Raw genomic sequence first — 22221 nt, 5'->3', positions numbered from 1 at the left:
ACTTTTTCAATATATATTGAGACACACACACACACACACACACACACTGTATTGCTTGTAATGTTAGGTAGTCATGCTACACTTTTCTTTCTTTCTTTAATACCTTGTCTTCTATTTTTCTGGGGGCCAGATGGAAAAACAGGTGATTAACCTTACTTTGTTGCACTGAATAAATATCATTTTGCCTTGCCTTGACACATTCCTAAGTGGACGAAGAAAGTCAAGTGATTATTTTCAGTTGATGACAATCTATTCAATCACTCTTTCTATCTTCTCTTCTTTTGGACTGTGTCATGCAGTTTGGGGGATGCCAGGGTCCACTGATCTTTCATCACTTTTTTAAGTCTCTCATTATGTTCTTTTATGGCCCATGAATTGCGCTTCAGCTGATTGACAGTGGCATGCATTCCTTCTCCTCCCTGCTCTCCATGTAAGGCCAGTCCAAACCCCCACTTCCTTATCCACTCCACACAATGCTCTTCAACAATGTGCTGTTTTGGTGTGACACTTGCGCAATGACTGAAGTATGACCTGAACACACTCATGTATGTTTTGATGGCCTCTTCAATCTCACCAAGTTCATTTCTGCAGATCAGCTTTTTTGATGATACAAGTTGATGCACCATGGAAAAGTGCTGATTCAGCATGAGGTATTTCCTTCTGATTGCAGTGGCAACTTGGTGAACTTCATGATCATCAGTCAGTTCATATGCTCTCCTTTCTATACTCTCACAAATATCAGTGAATACCATTGGTTGCAAATATTTATTGCAGTGATTGCCAACAAATATACCACTGAAGTAGGCCTGTCTGCCAATGTTGTATTTGTTCAGCACCTGCTCTATTCTGTCTACAACTGGTCCCTCATGTTTCCTGAAAGGTTGAAGGCCTCTCAAGGAAGGGGTCTTTGTTTTCTGTCTGTCACAGAGGCGCTTCACCTGCCTGACAGCTTTTCTGAATCCTACACTTGTGCCTTTCAGTGATGGATTTTCCTCTTTAGCTAGAGCACATGCTATCCTTTTATCCAGGTCATAGCACTCATCTTCCAAAAGGTCATTGTGCTTTTTCACAATTCCTAAAAGGATGTGAAGGTAGGGTGGAGCCACACGATTCACCTTCATGTCCCAGACATTGGGAAGAACATTTCTGAAATTCTTTGCATCTTCTTTCCTTCCACCTGTTTCTCTGAACCTGGCATGGTCTCTTCTTATGCTTTTCAGAGTTCTAAGTGGGACTGCCGTCCGGTGTTCAGGACTGATCTGAAATTCTGTTTTTGTGACCTCACACCAGAGACAAGGATGGCAACTCTGTGCTCCTGACAAACCATACATTTTCGTCAGAAAATCGTAGTCTCCAAAAAGAAACAATTTCACTTTTTTCCCTTTCCAGTCCATCGAGTCAGTGCGCCTGATCTGCTCTCGGAATGGATCTAAAACTCTTCTGATGTTCTCACTGCTGTCTTTGGCTTCTACAATGCAAATCAGGAAGCAATTCTCTTTAGCATTTGGGTGTTCAACATTTCCAACAGACAGAACTAGTTTGAAGCTGCCACCTCCATGATCTCCTCCAATCTTTATCCAAATTTCATCTTGAGGAATGGTGTGATTGTGCCATGTCAGCTTGTTCATTTCTTCATATTGGTTCAGCAGATTGGAGACAAACGTTGGTAAGTCTGCCACACGTGCAACATATCTTGCCTTCACTATGTCTCTGTTTGTCAACTGATCATTAAATATTAGTCTAAGTTGGCTGACGTGGATTTCTCCACACAATAGCTCCTGTTGAAATTCTCTCTCTTTTTGTTCAGTTTCAAATGTTATCCCTAATTTTCTAGTCTGCTTCTTTAGCATCCTCAGTTTTGTCAGCTCAGTGATAATGTGGTTCTGAGTTTCACTGCCTGCATGGAATCAATGTGTCCCTTCCCACACCCAGCAACTTCCAGTATTTCTGTCCGTTTCCTTTTCTTTGTGAATCGCAGCTCTGTGCTTTGCTGCTTTACCAAGTCAGCCTCTGAAGAACCCGAAGTTTCTTTCCGAATACTATTCAGCTGATTCATTCTTTTTTTCCTTGTTGGAGTACTGGCAATGGCTGAAGGTTTTCTAGGTATGGTGATTTTTTTTTTTTTTAGCACGAGTGGCTGACCCCCTGTTTTACAAACCACAGTCTGTTTATCACTTGACTCTGCCATTGTTTTACGAACGAAGAGGGTCATATATTTTTTTACAATATCTGTCAGTTCCAGTGATCTTTGCACCTGTTCAAATGGACGTACTTGTTTTGTGTTGTCAGTCTGAGATGACCTGTCTTTCACTGTTGCGTTTGAATGCAGTTTAGTTGCCTGTTCTGTTTGCTTTCCATTCACCATGTCCTTAGACTTATCTGTGTCACTTATGCCAATTTCACTGCTACCACTGGCACTCTTCTGTAGCCTACGATCATCTAGATATTCACGAAGACACCTTACTACAGGTTTCACATGAGGTGTCGAAGGCACTTCTGGCTCAAACTGTGAGTTTGAATCAGTGACACTGCTGTCACATAATCTTTCATTTATGCTGCCATTACAGATGTTCTCACTGACATCAGTGACATTCTCAGTCTCACTGCTGCTGCTGATACTACTGTTATCAGAAACTGTGTCACTGACTGTGCTGTCATTAATATTTTTGTTTGCACTGGAAATGCTGCTTTCACAAGCTTTGTCACTGGCAAAACTGAAATCTGTGTGACAAACACTTTCATCTGTGTCAGTGACATTGCTGTTGACAACTGTGTCATTTACAGTGACAGCAGTGAGACTGCTGTTGCAGACATTCTCATGTGCTGCAGTCATGGTGTTGGCACAAGCCTTATCTACAACATTGTCAGTGTTGTCAAGAAGCTCAACTGTGTCACTTGTACTACCATCAGCCACACACACCTCTCTAGAACTGACTGGAAAGTTCTGATTTGTAGATGTCAGTTTCTGGGATTTTTTAACACGTTTGAATGGTTTGGACCTCTCCAGAAAGGCATGACATACAGAACAATCAGCTTCTCCAATTGTGGGGTCAAACTGTGTCCATACACTGTGTGTGCTTTCAATCTGCTCTTTTACTGTGTGTAGAACACCTTGTGATGGAACTGCAGTTTTTTGTATATTCTTCAAACGCCAATAACATTTGCTACACAATGTATCAGAGTACAATTTCCCATTTGTTTCCTCAGAAATTACAAGTCTGTACAACTGTTGCAATTCTGATGCATACGTTTTGCAAAGATACACAGGCTGTTTACTTTTAATTTGTCTTGTTCTGCTGACACATATTCTGCATAAGGAGTTCAGTCTGAGCATGTGGCTACTTTCTGTGTGTTGAAGTGATGCCATGCTGCACACACACACACACACACACACACACACACGAGAGAGAGAGAGAGAGAGAGAGAGATCGAGTGAGAGGAGAGAGGAAGAGGGAGAGTGGTTACACAGAATTAAGTAATGCACGTTAACTACAGTTAGTACAAAATAAACTATTTGTGAGAGAATTGGAACTTGAATAATGCTTCAGTTAAGCAATGTGGAAATAGGTCACACATGAACAAACCGCGTTCTGCGGACGGCAATGTATGCTTGCGTGCTGAATCGCCCTTACTGTGGCTGGCACCACCTATGATTCACACCATGCGCAGGGCGCCACGCAAGCTGAACCTTGACCTCTACGAAATGGCGCACGCTTTGATTTTCGCTAAAATTAACAGAATTTATACCTCTTTATGTGCAGGATAATATTATAACTCGAAAATCAAATTTTGACTACAAAGAGATGAGACACCAAATATAAATCTGCAGAACTTAGCACATTAAACGTTGTGTCCTTCAGTCACAAATCACTTGCAAACATAGTCACCACGTGAGGATTTTTTCACTTTTCACACATGCCACAGAGCGTCACTTTCAACGCAGGCATTGAGTGTTAAGTCCTGGATTCCAACACAGTGTTGAAACTCGAAATATTTGATCACCTACTCACAAAGTTTACACACCCAGGTACTTGAATGCATCAAGGTATAATCACCACAGAAGCTCGTTTTCCGCAAAAACGGGTAATATAATCAGATGTCAGTGAAAAAATACAATGAATGTCCTGCTGTAAGCATGGAAGCGCTGTACTCTGCCACTGACCAGATGTCTGGAACCAACCCGCACTGCGTGCGCGCGGCAACCAGTGCAAAGGTACTGGCTAATTTTAGTACTCTGCTGCCTCAGCAACTAAGTTCTGTGAAAACTAAATGGCTCGGTTTCTGTAGGCAGCGAACAGCCGTGACATATGCAGGCACCCGTAAGGAAGCTGCTACTTACAACATGTTTCGGTGAAAGCACTGGTCATGGTCTGGGACCCCCATCTCAAGGATGCTGTGGTAGCCCCGGTCATTGATCTTCACCAGGGCTCGGACCTGTCAGCACTCAATGCACTGCACTCTTTCCCTTATCTACATTTGATTTAAACAAAATTTTATTCAGTAAATATGTCACACATGTACAGACAGACAGCGGAGCAACAACAAGCTAACAGCTTATATCGTGCTCAGGAATGTGATTAAATACATTTGTTTCGTTTGACGGCTGGTGGACGCTACACAATTGCAATTATGTTGAAATACACATTTTCCAACTACATATAAACGACAGTCATTGCAGACATACATTGTTCCCCCCCCACCCACCCCCCTTTTTTTTTTTTTTTGAGCTGCCGTGGAGATTAATATATTTAAAGAATTTACAATGAATATAAACATCATTTTTAAGATACGTTGTTCACACAACAGAAAGCAGAAAAAGGTAAGAAAACAAGTTAGTGATTAAGATAAAGAAATGAGAGGAGAAGAAAAAAAAAAGAAGAAGAAAAAATATACACATGGAGAGGGAATAACATTACACATAATTGTACTTGATTAGGCCGACTAAACAGGAAGTATGGAAAGATTACATGTTCAATGTAGAAGAGATAGTGAATCTACATTTGTCTACTGTAACAGACAGACATCATTTGTGGCTGCATGTGAATGTGTGACCGCCAGTGCATTGTCACCTTCCTTCTTCTGCGTTCGTGGGCTACAAATCCCACATTCATTCGTATGTACACAAGTGGGCTTTTACATGTATGACTGTTTTTACCCCGCCATGTAGGCAGCCATACTCAGCTTTTGGTGGGGGTGCATGCTGGGTATGTTGTTGTTTCCATAACCCACCGAACGCTGACATGGATTACAGGATCTTTAACGTGTGTATTTGATCTTCTGCTTGTGTATATACACAAAGGGTGTTCAGGTACTAGCTGGTCTGCACGTATGTTGACCTGGGAGATCGGAATAATCTCCACCTTTTACCCACCAGGTGCCATCACCGAGATTTGAACCCCGAACCCTCAGATTGAAAGTCAACGCTTTAACCACTCGACTATTGTGCCCATCGAATTGTCTAAATTTACCTTGATAATCAGGCTGTTGGGCCACACCCCTTAAATCTAAAAAAAAAAAAAAAAAAAAAAGAAAAAAAGAATTTATTCACATATAAACCACAGTGGTTTATAAGTCACAAATGTCAGTTTGTTACACCCATACCCAGAAAAAAACAAGTGCAAAAACATCTCAAAATTATCTACAGAAAGTGAGAAACTTAAAAAACAGAAACTTGTCTAATGTGCGCGCAAAGCAAAAATTCATTGACAAAAATGAAAATACACACACCACCAAAGATACACAATATACACACACACACACACACTCACAAACACACACACACACACCTGATGACATTCGACACACACACTCACAAACACACACACACACACACACACCTGATGACATTCGACACACACACTCACAAACACACACACACACACACCTGATGACATTCGACACACACACTCACAAACACACACACACACACACACCTGATGACATTCGACACACACACTCACAAACACAACCACACACACCTGCGGGCACTTGTAAGCCATCATCAGACTTAAGGCGGCCCCTCCAGACACCCCTATGACTCCAATGCCTCCTGGCGCCACTGACTGGTGAGATCCGAACCATCTCACGGCATTCTGTCATCACACACGACACTGTGAGTTACAATCATGTCAGTGTGGCACATCTGGGTGTGTGGGCACATCTCACGGCATTCTGTCATCACACACGACACTGTGAGTCACAATCATGTCAGTGTGGCACATCTGGGTGTGTGGGCACATCTCACGGCATTCTGTCATCGCACACGACACTGTGAGTCACAATCATGTCAGTGTGGCACATCTGGGTGTGTGGGCACATCTCACGGCATTCTGTCATCACACACGACACTGTGAGTCACAATCATGTCAGTGTGGCACATCTGGGTGTGTGGGCACATCTCACGGCATTCTGTCATCACACACGACACTGTGAGTTACAATCATGTCAGTGTGGCACATCTGGGTGTGTGGGCACATCTCACGGCATTCTGTCATCACACACGACACTGTGAGTTACAATCATGTTAGTGTGGCACATCTGGGTGTGTGGGCACATCTCACGGCATTCTGTCATCACACACGACACTGTGAGTTACAATCATGTTAGTGTGGCACATCTGGGTGTGTGGGCACATCTCACGGCATTCTGTCATCACACACGACACTGTGAGTTACAATCATGTCAGTGTGGCACATCTGGGTGTGTGGGCACATCTCACGGCATTCTGTCATCACACACGACACTGTGAGTCACAATCATGTCAGTGTGGCACATCTGGGTGTGTGGGCACATCTCACGGCATTCTGTCATCACACACGACACTGTGAGTTACAATCATGTCAGTGTGGCACATCTGGGTGTGTGGGCACATCTCACGGCATTCTGTCATCACACACGACACTGTGAGTTACAATCATGTTAGTGTGGCACATCTGGGTGTGTGGGCACATCTCACGGCATTCTGTCATCACACACGACACTGTGAGTTACAATCATGTCAGTGTGGCACATCTGGGTGTGTGGGCACATCTCACGGCATTCTGTCATCACACACGACACTGTGAGTTACAATCATGTCAGTGTGGCACATCTGGGTGTGTGGGCACATCTCACGGCATTCTGTCATCACACACAACACTGTGAGTTACAGTCATGGTAGTGTGGCACATCTGGGTGTGTGGGCACATCTCACGGCATTCTGTCATCACACACAACACTGAGTTACAACCATGTTAGTGTGGCACATCTGGGTGTGTGGGCACATCTCACGGCATTCTGTCATCACACACAACACTGAGTTACAACCATGTTAGTGTGGCACATCTGGGTGTGTGGGCACATCTCACGGCATTCTGTCATCACACACAACACTGAGTTACAACCATGTTAGTGTGGCACATCTGGGTGTGTGGGTATATTAATATTTCTGTTTTTCTAATTTTTAATAATAATAATAATAATTATCTGAAATGGGGCTCACCGTCCTTTACAATAGGATATACAAACTTAAGACTAAGTGACATAAAAATATGTATGAAAAATAAAATAGAATAAAAATGAAATAAAATAAAATAGATTAAAATAAATAAATAGACATAATCTCATATCACATTCGCTAAAATGCCTATTTCAGACAATCTCACATCACGCTGGCTTAAATCTACTAAGTGACATATATATATATATATATATATATATATATATATATATATATATATATATATATATATATATAACACATATCTATATATATATATATATATATATATACATAAATACACATATATACACACACATACATAGACATATACACATACATACATACACACACATATAATGTAAACTCATCACAGGCAATATCATAGTCTCACATCACATAGGCCCAAAATCACAGCAAGATAAAAACATATCCAGCCACCGTGGCTAAGTGGTTAGTGTCGCGGACTTACAGATGGAAGGACGTGGGTTCGAATCCCAGCGGAGGTGGGTTTTTCGGCCCGTGGCCAGCTCCTACCCAGAGTTGAATGTGCTGTGGGCTTAAATGGGGAGACTGGGACCACACAGTCGAGTGTCATCCACTTCAAGGATGCGTCTTTGGGTGTGTTACTCTAATTACCTGACCAACACTGCAAGTGTCTGTATCTCTCAGGCCTGGTTAATGCTGGGATATCATTATGACAGGAAGCGTAGAGTACAGCCTTGCACGCAGTCCCAAACCAAAACGGACCTCCATAGCAACATCGTCATCGTCATTGTCATCCTCCTCCTCCTTCATCATCATCAATATAAACAAAACAGTCTCAAATCTGTGGCCTTTCATGCCCTGCTCTCATGGTGACCTCAGTTTCGATACCCCTCCACTTCTGTGCTTGGGGTGAGTCCTGTCAATGTCTTCAGTGTTGGCAGATTCATGAGGGGCTGTTGTTTGAGGGACATGGTGGTTGTCTCCACTCTGGGAGGGATGCTCACTTAGTCTGGCTCCACGACTAAGCCATTATTGTCGTTAGTAGGGGGCTTAGTAGGTGGTGTCCGAAGTACGTTGAATCAGAACAGGCACCACTGAACACCACTGAAGTGACTCAGCAGCAGTGCAGGGTCTCCTCTGGTGTGTGGCCTCCTAGCGACCTAACATCGATGGTTCCCTGTGGACTGCTGACAGAGGAACTGTGGCGGACGAACCCGGGTGTGGCCGTGTATGGGGGAATCTAAATGAGTGGCGTGGGAGTAATGCCTCTGAAATGGTGCAGATGATGGGGCAGCAAACCCCCCCTCCAAAAAACAACAAACCCCCCCCCAAAAAAAAACATATCACACAGTTACCCATGTCAAAAACATGCACCAGGAACCAGGCCTCACAGAAGCACACTAAAAATCATCACAAATACACGCAAATCAACTCCAACAGCATGTCCAGCGATCAAATCACAGCAAGCATATACAGATAGAAAAGCTCTACCTAGAAAGATAAAAATTGAAAAAATGTGTTTTAAGTGCTCTCTTGAATGCTGGTGTTGGGGTGACGAATGTTTGAGGGCAGTGAATTCCATTGTTTTGGTGCGACAAAAGAAAAGGAACGTTCACTGTGAGTTTTTGTGTGAATTCTTGGAATAGACAGTGTGCGCATGTCATTCGAAGAACAGAGTTGTTTGGGTGGTGAATAGAAAGAAAGTAGATCTGATAGATGGACTGGACAAGAATCAGTGAAGAAATTGTGACAAAGACTGAGAGTTTGTATTGTATTCGTGCTTGAATGGGGAGCCAGTGAAGGGAAGCAAGTATGGGGGTGATGTGTTGACGTTTCCTAGCCTTGAGTGTGAGTCTTTTGTTAAGATTTAGTTTTTGGTGGTTTTGTTTGCTTGTTTGTTTATTTTCTGCTCTTTAATTTTTCTTTTTTTCAGCAGCAGTGATATACTTTTTTTCTGGTGTCTTTATTTGTTTGAAATGCTGTGTTTGTAATGAAGTACCTCAACAAGTGTGTCAAACAAGGCTGCGTCCTCACCCCCACCCTATTTGGAATCTTCTTTGCTCTTCTCCTGAGGCATGCGTTCAGCACAGCGCAGGAAGGGATCTACCTGCAGACCAGATCAGATGGCAGGCTCTTCAATCTCGCCCGCCTCAGAGCAAGGACAAAAGTCCGCGAAGCCCTCATCAGAGACATGCTCTTTGCTGACGATGCCACAGTTGTGACCCACACCCAGCGGGACATGCGGTTACTAATGGACCGCTTCTCCCAGGCCTGCAAAGATTTCAGTCTGACCATCAGTCTCAAGAAGACAAATGTCCTAGGCCAAGACACGCCATCTCCACCAGCCATCACCATTGATGACTATGAGCTTGAAGCCATCCATCAATTCACTTACCTTCGATCAATGACAACCTCTTCCTTGACACCGAGATTGACAAGAGGATCGAGAAGGCAGCCACAACACTAGCCCACCTCACACAAAGAGTGTGGACAAATCCCAAGCTGACCACGAAGACAAAGATGGCTGTATACAACGCCTGCGTCCTCAGCACCTTGCTGTATGGCAGTGAGGCGTGGACCACACATGCTCGTCAGGAGAAAAGGCTCAATACCTTCCACCTGAGAAGCCTACAGTGCATACTTGGCATCTCCTGGCAAGACAAGGTGACAAATACCAAAGTCCTGACTCGCGCTGGCCTCCCAACCATGTATACCATGCTGAGACAGCGTCGGCTGCACTGGCTGGGCCACGTTCGCCGCAAGGAAGATGGTCGCATCCCAAAAGACATCCTTTATGGAGAGCTCGCCATGGGGCAGAGAAGCATTGGCCACCCACAGCTGAGATACAAAGACATTTGCAAATGTGACTTGAAGGCACTTGAGATCAACACTGAGTCCTGGGAGGACCTTGCAGATGACCGCAACAGATGGAGAAGCACTCTCAAGAATCAGCTACGGATTGGTGAGAACAAACTGTCAGCTGCTGCAGCAGAAAAGCGAGCTCGCAGAAAAGGGACGGCAGACAACAGATCAGCATCAGCTTACACATGTGACTGCTGCGACAGAGACTGTCTCTCTCGGTCTCTACAGTCACAGGCGATGCTGCTTGGTTCAAGCAGACAGCCCAATTAAACATTAGGTCGGATATACTCTATCCATGGTCAGCCATGACCGAAGGAGGCCTACAACTACTACTACCTCAACAAGTCCACAAAGATTCACTTCCCTTCCTTTGGTGCTACACTGTTACACTCTGTTACTATTGTTCTTAATTCATAATACATTTTTAACAGGAAAAAAAAGATGCCACAATCTTCAGCTGTTGATCCTCTACATGTTAGTGCTACACAAGTCTGCATCAAGATTACGCCTAAAAAATCTCCTTACCTCAAAGTAATCAAAGGTTTGGTCATTGAAAGAATCGGGAATGCCCTCATAGTTGTAGATGGGCAATGCGTATGCAGCAAAGCCCTGGGCGGCCAAAAGAGCAGCTCTGACTTCCATCAGACCCCCAGCCAGTCCAAACATATCCAGCACACCGGGAAAGGGCCCTTCACCTGTGTTCAACATAAATCAGTCAGTGAGCCATCACCTGTACTCAATATAACAGTATTCAATATAGCCAGTTTACTTGACAGTAATGTGACTGTAGCCAGTCTACCTGACTTAAACATAGCCAATCTGCCTGGCAGCAATGTGAATATAGCCAGTCTACCTGATAGCAATGTGACTATAGCCAACCTGCCTGACAGGAGAAACAGAAAATTGTGACTATAGCCGATCTACCAGGTGGCAATGTAACTTTAGCCAATCTACCTAACTTTAGCCAATCTGCTTGGCGGCAATGTGACTTTGGCCAATCTATCTGGCCACAATGTGACTATAGGCAACCTACCTGACTTTAGCCAATCTACCTGGAGGAAATATAACTGTAGTCAATCTACCTGGTGGCAATGTGACTATAGCCAATCTACCTAGAGGAAATGTGAATGTATTTGTATTTGTATTTCTTTTTATCACAGCAGATTTCTCTGTGTGAAATTCGGACTGCTCTCCCCAGGGAGAGCATTACTACAGCGCCACCCATTTTTTTTGTATTTTTTCCTGTGTGTAGTTTTATTTGTTTTTCCTATTGAAGAGGATTTTTCTTCAGAATTTTGCCAGGAACAACCCTTTTGTTGCCGTAGGTTCTTTTACGTGCACTAAGTGCATGCTGCACACGGGACCTTGGTTTATCATCTCATCCAAATGACTAGCGCCCAGACCACCACTCTAGGTCTAGTGGACGGGGAGAAAATATCGGCGGCTGAGCTGTGATTCGAACCAGGGTGCTCAGATTCTCTCACTTCACAGGCGGACGCGTTACCTCTAGGCCATCACTCCAATTTACCTAACTGTAGTCAGTCTACCTGGTGGCAATGTGACTATAGTCAATCTACCTAACTGTAGTTAATCTACCTGGTGGCAATGTGACTATAGTCAATCTACCTAACTGTAGTTAATCTACCTGGTGGCAATGTGACCATAGCCAATCTACCTAACTGTAGTCAATATACCTGGTGGCAATGTGACTATAGCCACTCCACCTAACTGTAGCCAATCTACCTGGCGGCAATGTGACTACAACATACCTGGCGGCAAGAAGAGCGTCCCTCTTAACGTCCCCTCCTTGATTGGGATTCTTGTCACCCCTCCAGAGAGCACCTGCCGTTGCATGGTGGTGGAGGCCAGGGGCTGACAGTGGGAGTGATCCTGGAAAACCTCCTTCAGCGACAGGTGACTCTGGTGCACGGTTAGCGTGTACCACACAGGCGTCTCCACGCGTCGGATCACAAAGCGAACGTTCTGAGGACCTGAGGGGTTTGGCCGCATGCTCAAGAATAGCCCCATGGGCTCCACACCTGCAATGTACAAGCCCCAAAGCATAAGCCAAGTAGCTGCAGTAATTGCAGCAGTAGTTGCAGTGGTAGACACTCTCCACTATAATCAAATTCCAGCCCAGATAGTTGGGACAGTAGTTATCTCCTCTGCTGTTCTGATGGTCATAGTCGGACATGACTATCATACATAGTAGTAATTCTCGTAGAAGCGGTTACTAGTGAAAGCTTCGGTAGCAGAGCAGTAGTAATGATATTGGATAGAGGTGTGTGGTTATTTTTCTCCCAGTTGGTTCTAAATGATGTGAACTGATCCTGTACACAATATGCATTTATTTACTCAGTCTGGTTGAATCCATGCTGTTTATTCCCAGCCAACTGCTGAAAGAAGAAAATATTTTTGCTGAAGAAAAATTTTTTGACTATGATGAATAAAACAAAGTTTCTTGCAGAAGTGTACTTGCGTACACCGCCCAACAACAACAAACAAAAGAAGAAAATAAATAAATAAAATAAAATGGAAGAAGTGAAGATGAAGTTTCGATGGGGACATAAAAAGGCCGAGAGGTCTAGGCAGATGACTGCCATTCCCTATACTACTACTACTACTATAACAGATTGTGAAGAATCTTAATTTCTTTTTTTAAAAACTGGGGTGGAAAAAGAAGTACAGAATACGGAGACATCTCAGGGTAAAAAGGTCATCACCGTGTGATTGTAAACACCCGTTCTCACCAGTGTATTTACTTCACCTGTGTAGATACGTCCCGTATGGAGACATCTCACCTGTGAATGTCTACCTCCTGTATGGAGATATCTCACCTGTGTATGTAAAAGAACCCATGGCAACAAAAATTGTTGTCCCTGGCAAAACCTTACAGAAAAATACACTTTGATAAGAAAACAAATAAAAAACTGCAGGCAGGAAAAAACACAAAAAAGGGTGGCGCTGTCAGTGAAGCAAAATGCTCTCCCTGGGGAGAGCAGCCCGAATCTCACACAGAGAAATCTATTGTGACAAAAAAAGAGTAATAAAACACAATACAATACAATGTCTGCCTCCTGCATGGAAACATCTCACCTGTGTATGTCTGCCTCCTGTATGGAGACATCTCACCTGTGTATGTCTACCTCCTGTATGGAGGCATCTGACCTGTGTATGTCTGCCTCCTGTATAGAGACATCTCACCTGTGTATGTCTACCTCCTGTATGGAGACATCTCACCTGTGTATGTCTACCTCTTGTATGGAGACATCTGACCTGTGTATGTCTACCTCTTGTATGGAGACATCTGACCTGTGTATGTCTGCCTCCTGTCTGGAGACATCTCACCTGTGTATGTCTACCTCCTGTATGGAGACATCTCACCTGTGTATGTCTACCTCCTGTATGGAGACACCTCACCTGTGTATGTCTACCTCTTGTATGGAGACATCTCACCTGTGTATGTCTACCTCCTGTATGGAGACACCTCACCTGTGTATGTCTACCTCTTGTATGGAGACATCTCACCTGTGTATGTCTACCTCCTGTATGGAGACATCTCACCTGTGTATGTCTACCTCTTGTATGGAGACATCTCACCTGTGTATGTCTACCTCCTGTATGGAGACATCTGACCTGTATATGTCTACCTCCTGTATGGAGACACCTCACCTGTGTATGTCTACCTCTTGTATGGAGAAATCTCACCTGTGTATGTCTACCTCCTGTATGGAGACATCTGACCTGTGTATGCCTACCTCTTGTATGGAGACATCTCACCTGTGTATGTCTACCTCTTGTATGGAGACATCTTACCTGTGTATGCCTACCTCCTGTATAGAGACATCTTACCTGTGTATGTCTACCTCTTGTATGGAGACATCTCACCTGTGTATGTCTACCCCTGTATGGAGACATCTCACCTGTGTAGGTAACTCCTGTATGGAGATATCTCAAAGTGAAAGGTCATCACCATGTGACAGTGAACACCTCTCCTGCTGGATGTGAAAGGATGTGTGAATGAACACCAGCACAATAATTTCCCACACCTCTGAACATTGGTGCAATTGTATAAGTTTCTTTGTTGTTGCTTCACCTGTGTATGTTCCTCCTTCACACCTGTCCTTCTCCAAGTCCACGGCTCCTGTCTGACTGGTGGTGTAGTGCCCACATGATCCAAACTGAATGGTCTGTCGATTCCACACGCTCTCTGTCAGCGCGTGCACTGTGACCTTGGTTTGGCTGGGAAGACCCTGAAGTCTGATGGAAACCTTCTGGTCAAAACAACTGACCTCTGGGGTCACCTGAATGACCTTGTTGGGTTTGGGCGTTGAGAAGAATGAGCGCTGTGTGCACAGAACTTGCTGGATCTGATGGAGACGTCTTGCACACATGGCAGCTGTTAGCGACAGGAAGAATGCAGCACTTGTGTACATTTTGGTTTTCATTACACACACACACATGAACTCTACACTGTATACATAAACATATCTGCAGATGTATATATATATATATATATATATATATATATATATATATATATATATATATATATATATATATATTACATGTATGCATATACAAACTAGCACACATATAAACTTATGCACACAACAGGTAGGCAAGCCTACCATCACATTTACTCACACATGCTCATTAATATATATATCTGAGTAAGTAATTACTGTGACTGTTTAGTGAAAATCATCAATGCAGCATATTTAGTTTGACTTTTCTCCATAATTGGTAATTCAATGAAAAATGTTAACAACCTGATGGGTATACCTAAGCATGTTGAAGCTAAATGGCGCTTGTCAGCTATATCCACATTTCTCCCCTCCACTCCCTGTGTGACTGGCAAAGTGAACATCCACATCTTGTTGTGAACATTACTCATTCCATCTTTAGGGAAGAACTGTGGGTATTTTTCCACTTTTCATCATTCAAATGAATTTTATTATATATAAACTGTTACAACACTGTAAATTACAAAATGCATCACTTGTCTTGCAAGATGGGATGGGGTGTCATGTTTGGTTCTTCTGTCCCCACATTCTGCCTGTTACTATGGGCAGCTGGCAGATCTATCAATAAAAAAACAAAAACAAAACAAATATGTAATTTCTACACAAATATTACTTAATGACAAAAGTATTTGGTAAATAAATAAACAGTAAATATACGTCACTGCATGGAGTCTGGATAATGCTAGTACTGCTGACGACTGAAAGTGAAAAGACAGTAGAGGTTATAGATACTATTTTCCAGAAAAAAACCCCAACTAAAATCCAAGCCTGGTAACAGAAAAACCCACCATGTTTAACACGCAGAGAATTGTTACGTTACTCAAAATAATCATATAAACAGTCGAAGTTACTTACAGTTCATTTTGCTCTCCCTGGTGAAAATGACATTCGATATGTGTAAATCGGGTTGAAATGGAAGGGACAGATCTATATGCAAACGATGGTAGGCCAACACTGACGGGACTCACCGGCTTCAAAGATCAAGTGGAGTTTAACTACCTATTGGTAAAAGTTATCCAGGGCTTGGATCTTCTTCGGTGCAAGGGTTAAGTTGTTCGAGGTAACTCGAGTCCTGCTTTTGCTCAAACTTGTAACCTGGACCTATCAGTGACCTCTATCGGTCACCACTGCCGCTGCATGACAGACCTGCGTAAATGGATGTGCGATATAGCAAAGTTAACTACATCTAAGGGTAATTTCGTGACGCACGCTGACAATGGTTAACTTATTTTTTTTTGCGTTTCTGGTTTCGTTTTTGTGGTTTGTCAGAACTGCCCGAAGGAAGTGAAACAAGAGTTACTGTTCTTAGGTTTCCGGTTTTGTTTCGGACACGGACACAGACACCTTGACCCGCAACTTGACCTCACCATCTCGGGACCCGTCAAAATGGTAATAATATTAAACGGCATGTGTGCACGTAAATTATTCACACACACACGCACACATGACATGTCACAAACATGCACACATGCTGTGTTGCACAAACATACATACACATAACCAGCACACACACGTGAATACAAAGGACACACACACACACACACACACACATCTGAAAAAAGGAATAATAATGTGACCGGTGTGGTGTCGGGCTGGGGGAATAAGGAGCGCAATCATGACTGATGGGGGGCAGTATTGTAACAGAATGTCAGCAATTGTGACTGATGCCCAAACACAGTAATGGAATGTCAGCAATTATTACTGATAGTCTATTCGTGATTCACAATGTCAGCAACTATGATTGATAGTCTAACAGTCATTCTTGGGATAACACCGCATTTCCATGGTCCGAATTCTTCTAAAATATGCCGTTAGGGTCTGGTGACATATGTAAAGGCAATGAATAGAGCTATTATGACTAGTACCATGTTCGGTGTAATGGTTTAGAAATTAACAGCGATGCAGAATGTCAAGCAGAAGTAAACAGCTGTCACTGTCAGCTGTGTCTGAACTATGATTTCCAGGTACTGGGTGCTGGGAAAACTTTGAAGTACCCTTACACAGTGACTGGGAAAACTATGGAGTACCCGTACAGTTACACTGTGACTGGGAAAACTGTGAAGTACCCTTACAGTGTGACTGGGAAAACCATGGAGTACCCTTACACAGTGACTTGGAAAACTGTGAAGTACCCTTACACAGTGACTGGGAAAACTGTGAAGTACCTTTACACGGTGACTGGGAAAACTGTGAAGTACCCTTAGTTACACAGTGACTGGGAAAACTGTGAAGTACCCTTAGTTACACAGTGACTGGGAAAACTATGAAGTATCTTTACACTGGGAATACTTTTGAGTACCGTAAGTTACACAGTGATTTGGAAAACTATGAAGTACCCTTACACCTTGACTGGGAAAACTATTAACTCCCCGTACGCAGTATCTGGGAAAACTATGAAGTACCCTTACACTGTGACAGGGAAAACCATGAAGTACCCTTACAGAGTGACTGGGAAAACCATGGAGTACCCTTACACTATGACTGGGAAAAACTATGGAGTACCCTTTCACAGTGACTGGGAAAACTATGGAGTACCCTTGCACTGTGACTGGGAAATTCTATGAAGTACCGTTACACTGTGACTAGGAAAACTAAGGAGTACCCTTACACTGTGACTGGGAAAACTATGGAGTACCCTTACACAGTGACTGGGAAAACTGTGGAGTACCCTTGCACTGTGACTAGGAATTCTGTGATGTACCCTTACACTGTGACTGGAAAAACTAAGGAGTACCCTTACACTGTGACTGGGAAAACTATGAAGTACGTTTACATAATGACTGGGAAAACTATGGAGTACCCTTATGCTGTGACTGGGAAAACTGTGGAGTACCCTTACACAGTGACTGGGAAGTGCCCTTTGTGTCTGATGTCCAGGTATTGGGTGCTGGGAGAACTATGAAGTACCCTTACACTGTGACTGGGAAGCTGGCGTTGTTTCCTTATCGCTGGCACTGGGAGAACGGTCGCTTTGTGCGATTTCTGGGGTTCACCTTGCTGGCAGTTTTTCCACTGATCGTCAAAATCCACAAGGCTGGTATGTTTTTTTTCAGTCATTCATAAAATGCAGAAAAAACCCCATCATATACTGCTTTTTGTTTTGTTGACTGATTATTAAAGATGCAGTTACTGAACCACAGGAAAGGAAGAAATATAACATCTCTCCATATGGCTTAGCTGTAGTTATTGATTTTGTGAAATGCAGTTTCTGATCCACAAAAAGGAGGAAATATGACACCTCTGTATATATGTCTTAACTCTAGTTGTTGATACTGATAGTAAAAAAAATATGGTTACCGATCTACAGTACAGGAGGAAATAAAGTGTCTCTGTGTGTGGTTTAGCTATAGTTAATCACTGTAATTCATTTTGCAGAGATTACAAGATACAATATACAACTTTAATTTTTCATGAAACATGGAAAAATATCTTTCAGCTTCATGTATAACATAAAACATTTACGCACATTCAAAATTAAAAGGCATGATCAAAAATACCAGATTGAAACGACTTCATTCCTTTTCTTATTCCACTTGCACCACCCAACTAACTCGCCATCTACTCCCCACCCCCCACCCTCTCCACCATCATTCTCTTCCTCTCTCATGTGGCACAAATTCAGCATGCTCATCTAACCTAGCACACATTGTGTTTAGAACACTACGAAAACAAAATCTAAGTTTAATCTGTCACATGGACAAAGCAGCATCATGTATCATGATGCTTTATGCATTTTGTGAGAAATTGATAGGTTTATTATTTCTTAATCAAAATTTAGATCAAACAAAAACAAAAAACAAGCAACCAAATAAACAGAACAGCCATACCTTTCACATTTCGGGTTTTTTGGGGGGCTGACATGGCTTTGGGGAAAGATAGGGAGAATGGGAAGAGGACCTTGTTCTTTTTCTGATACCTTTACCAGATCAGTGAATGTACATTAGAATGAATATACCATTGTTTTGGGTAGGAAAAAAAAAAGAAATAGTTTTGTAATGGCACTTGATTGTGTGTGTTTGGAGGGGGGAAGTGGGGGTGCATATGTGCATGTGTGTGTGTGTTTGTCGATTGTGTGTGTGTGAATGTCAAAGTCAGTATTGAATTTGATGCTGGTAAATTGAAGAGGCAACAAATAATTCATTTTTTCACTATTTGAATTGTTAAATAAAAAAAACAAACAAACCCATCTATAACCGAAAGAAACAAGAAATTAACAAACAGAGAATGCATAGATATACAATAACAGAGTGATAATGAAATATACAGTTGTATATCTGTGTGAGTGTGCAGGTGTGTGACAACTCTTTAGCTACCACCAAAAGATTTCATTACAATGTAGTTTGAATGTATTGTTGTTGGTGGTGGAATTGTAAATGCTATTTAATTACACATACCATACTGTGACCCTCTGGTGCAGACTCTGACAGGGGTCTGTCCTATGCAGACTAATGTCCAGCTTATGGAGAGAAATCGAACGTAAGCGTGGCTAGTGATTTATTCTAATTGTTAGAATCACTTAGTTACAGTAACTGCATGGCTGGCTGTGTTTAGGTATTTAAGAAAAAAATCTGCTTTTGCTCGTTAGTCTGACAGTTCATCTGAATGTTCTGTTATTCTGTTTTTGACAGTACACTCGCCAGGCAATGTTCAACAGTGGGAAGAAATTCGGAAAAAGAGGGAACGTAAGTATCATTATCAAATGCTTGACAGAGGAGCAACAGTTTAATAGTTAAATCACTCCAGACGAAGGATCTGGGCCATACTGTTTACAACCGTTTCAGATGAAGGGCCCCGATCAGGGCCTTAGATAGTTTTGAATTTTTTTGGTGGCACCTAATTTCCATAATGACGTTGTGAGCTAACAATATGACCTTTCCACTCTCCACTGTGACCAGTAAATGCAGTGTGTGTTGCTGTGCTCGCAAACAGGAGAGCTATTTTGACAGTGACTAGTTCATGTGAATTGTGTGTGTCAACAATGGCGTCTAACCCAGTTTTCGTCTCAGTCACAAGGCAGACAACAGAAATTAGATGAAGGGGGCCCTAACGTGGCTATATAAGATTCTGAATTTCATCTGTTTCAGATTCTGTTTGCTTTTCATGATTTGTTTACAAGTCATCAGTGTGTGCAAATTTTGAACAAAAAATATGGACACTTTCATCTGTATGACAGCATATGAAGGGAAGGTTTATAATTTGCCCCCAACTATCGTGCAATGTTACTGATCAGTTTGGAAGTTTTCAGTTCATAGATTCTAACTTTTTTCTTCTCTTTATTTTGTTTTTGATTTTATTTCTTACCCATACAAATGGGTGGTCTGTGGGGAAAGTCAGGGGAGCTAACTGGCAGTACTAAGTGAATTAAAGCATCAGACTTTCGAGGGTCCTGGGTTTGAATCCTGGGCATGGTGCCTTGTGGGTTAAGGGTGGAGGTTTATGTGATTTCCTAAGTCAACAAATGTGGAGACCTTCCAGAGCCTGATCCCACTTTGTCCATGTAGACATGCAGAAGATGAAATATGCACAGTAAAAATCTTGTAATCCATGTAGGTGTTCAGTGGGTTATAGAAACAAGAACATACCCAACATGCACATTGGCCAGAACAGAGTATGGCTGCCTATATGATTCCATTATTCCATATGAATGACTGTGGAAGTCATGGCCCATGAGCACAGAATAAGAAGAAGAATGACTAATGCTTATGCTTGGGTTTTTGCTTCTTATTTAGATTGATGGAGTTTTTTTCCACATTTTTGTGTGCTTAATTTGTTTAATTATTTGATTGAATCATTACGTTTTTTGAACCAATGTTATTAAATTTATGTACTTCAGTCATGTGTACAAATTTATTTTGTATGTTTAAGTAATCAGTTGACTAGTTACTTTCCTGAACTAGTGTTGTTACTTTTTCAGACACACATTTTGACCCTGTTCACTGAACTGTCGTGAGATGACGTACGACCTGCGGGGGTTTGGTGGTGTCTGCATTATTCAGATGATGCAAAGCATGCCTTGTTGTGCACAATCATTTTATTCTCTGGACCAGTATTTGTACATTCAGAAGTTAACGTATGTTTGAACTTGTTTTTTTAGAATAGGTTTACTCTCTTGTACTTCATTTGCCTTGTGCATCAGAAGAATTTGTTTTTGTGATTAGTTTTTGATGTGTTTGTGATTGGTTTTTAATGTTGCAAAATACTTAATCAGTTCTCAGTTTGAATTTTATCTGCCCATAAATTGTTTTATTTGATTGATGGGTTAGAAGCAAAATGTGACTGTATTTGAAACTTAAATAAAAAGTTGTTATATTTTTGTCAGATGTCTTGAGTGTTTATAGGATGTATGTGTGTGCTTGTGTGAGAGAGAGAGAGATGTGATATATATATATAGAGAGAGAGACAGAGACATAGAGACACAAAGATAGACAGAGATAGGTAGATAGATAGATAGATATATTCCCTTTCAGAAACTGTCTCTTTAGAAAAAAAAAATGTCACGTCATTTAGATTATCAGATGTGATAAGCTAGTCACATTATCAGCCCCATTTGCCTTGCAGAAACTCATTGAATTAATCATACACACTGGTACATTTATGTGCCAGAGTTTTGATCATTTGTTTTCCTGCTAAACAGGTAACTGTCAAGACATGGCAGCACAAGTGTATTACTTAAAAGGTGATTTGATTATAACTACCAAGTTATGGTTGCACTGATTTTTAGTGAAACACGACTGTATTACAAAGGGATGATAAGCAGTGCAGTCAAGTCATGAAAAATGATAAGCAGTGCAGTCTAGCCATGATAAATGATATGTAGTGCAGTCTAGCCAAAAAAAAAGATAACCAGTGCAGTCTAGCCATAATGAATGATATGAAGTGCAGTCTAGCCATGATAAATGATAAGCAGTGCAGTCTAGCCATGAAAAATGATATACAGTGCAGTCTAGCCATGGAAAATGATAAGCAGTGCAGTCTAGCCATGAAAAATGATATGCAGTGCAGTCTAGCCATGATAAATTAGTGCAGTCTAGCCATGGAAAATGATATGCAGTGCAGTCTAGCCATGATAAATGATATGCAGTGCAGTCTAGCCATGAAAATGATAAGCAGTGCAGTTGAGCCATGAAAAATGAAATGACTGCAGACAAACGCCCTCCCATTTCTATCCCAACACCCTCACTCACTCACACCCTTTCATTAGCTGCCACAATAAACACACACACACACACACACATCAGCTTCCACAGCATGAACACACACGTACACACACAGGCAAACACGTACTCACACACACAGACATGCGCGTGCGCGCACACACACACACACACACACACATTGTATTGCATTACTCTTTTGTCACAACAGATT

General features: G+C 42.2%; 3 protein-coding genes across 6 annotated transcripts in view; 1 reads left to right on the top strand and 2 right to left on the bottom strand.

The window, feature by feature from the left end:
- The window catches only part of LOC143280837 (acyl-coenzyme A amino acid N-acyltransferase 1-like), a 41170-nt gene extending 25213 nt beyond the window's left edge, over positions 1–15957 (bottom strand). The window contains exons 1-7 of one of the 4 annotated variants that reach the window (XM_076585550.1): positions 15709–15957; positions 15330–15411; positions 14424–14726; positions 12097–12366; positions 10853–11022; positions 5979–6092; positions 4340–4434 (exon numbers count right to left, since the gene is read on the bottom strand). In XM_076585550.1, coding sequence (XP_076441665.1) covers positions 4340–4434; positions 5979–6092; positions 10853–11022; positions 12097–12366; positions 14424–14721 — 947 coding nt within the window. In that variant the 5' untranslated portion in view covers positions 14722–14726; positions 15330–15411; positions 15709–15957. The remainder of the gene's footprint in view (positions 1–4339; positions 4435–5978; positions 6093–10852; positions 11023–12096; positions 12367–14423; positions 14727–15329; positions 15412–15708) is intronic. The other 3 variants (XM_076585551.1, XM_076585548.1, XM_076585549.1) reach the window with 3 other exon arrangements.
- LOC143281350 (uncharacterized) lies at positions 13086–14245 on the bottom strand. The gene is made up of 4 exons (XM_076586556.1): positions 14158–14245; positions 13798–13872; positions 13424–13512; positions 13086–13094 (listed from the first exon to the last, which is right to left on the bottom strand). The coding sequence occupies exons 1-4, from the start codon at positions 14243–14245 to the stop codon at positions 13086–13088; spliced, it is 261 nt and encodes an 86-aa protein (XP_076442671.1).
- A 136-nt stretch (positions 15958–16093) lies between the features above and the next one.
- LOC143280839 (uncharacterized) lies at positions 16094–21160 on the top strand. Its single transcript, XM_076585552.1, has 4 exons — positions 16094–16242; positions 17731–17890; positions 19482–19535; positions 20768–21160. Exons 1-4 carry the CDS (start codon positions 16240–16242, stop codon positions 20791–20793), a joined length of 243 nt encoding a protein of 80 aa, XP_076441667.1. The 5' UTR covers positions 16094–16239; the 3' UTR covers positions 20794–21160.
- Positions 21161–22221: the final 1061 nt, after the last annotated feature.

This window comes from Babylonia areolata, chromosome 4 (assembly GCF_041734735.1).
Source record: "Babylonia areolata isolate BAREFJ2019XMU chromosome 4, ASM4173473v1, whole genome shotgun sequence".
NCBI classification, from domain to species: domain Eukaryota; kingdom Metazoa; phylum Mollusca; class Gastropoda; order Neogastropoda; family Buccinidae; genus Babylonia; species Babylonia areolata.
The sequence above is the reverse complement of the archived record's forward strand: the minus strand, read 5'-3'. Positions and strand labels throughout refer to the sequence as shown.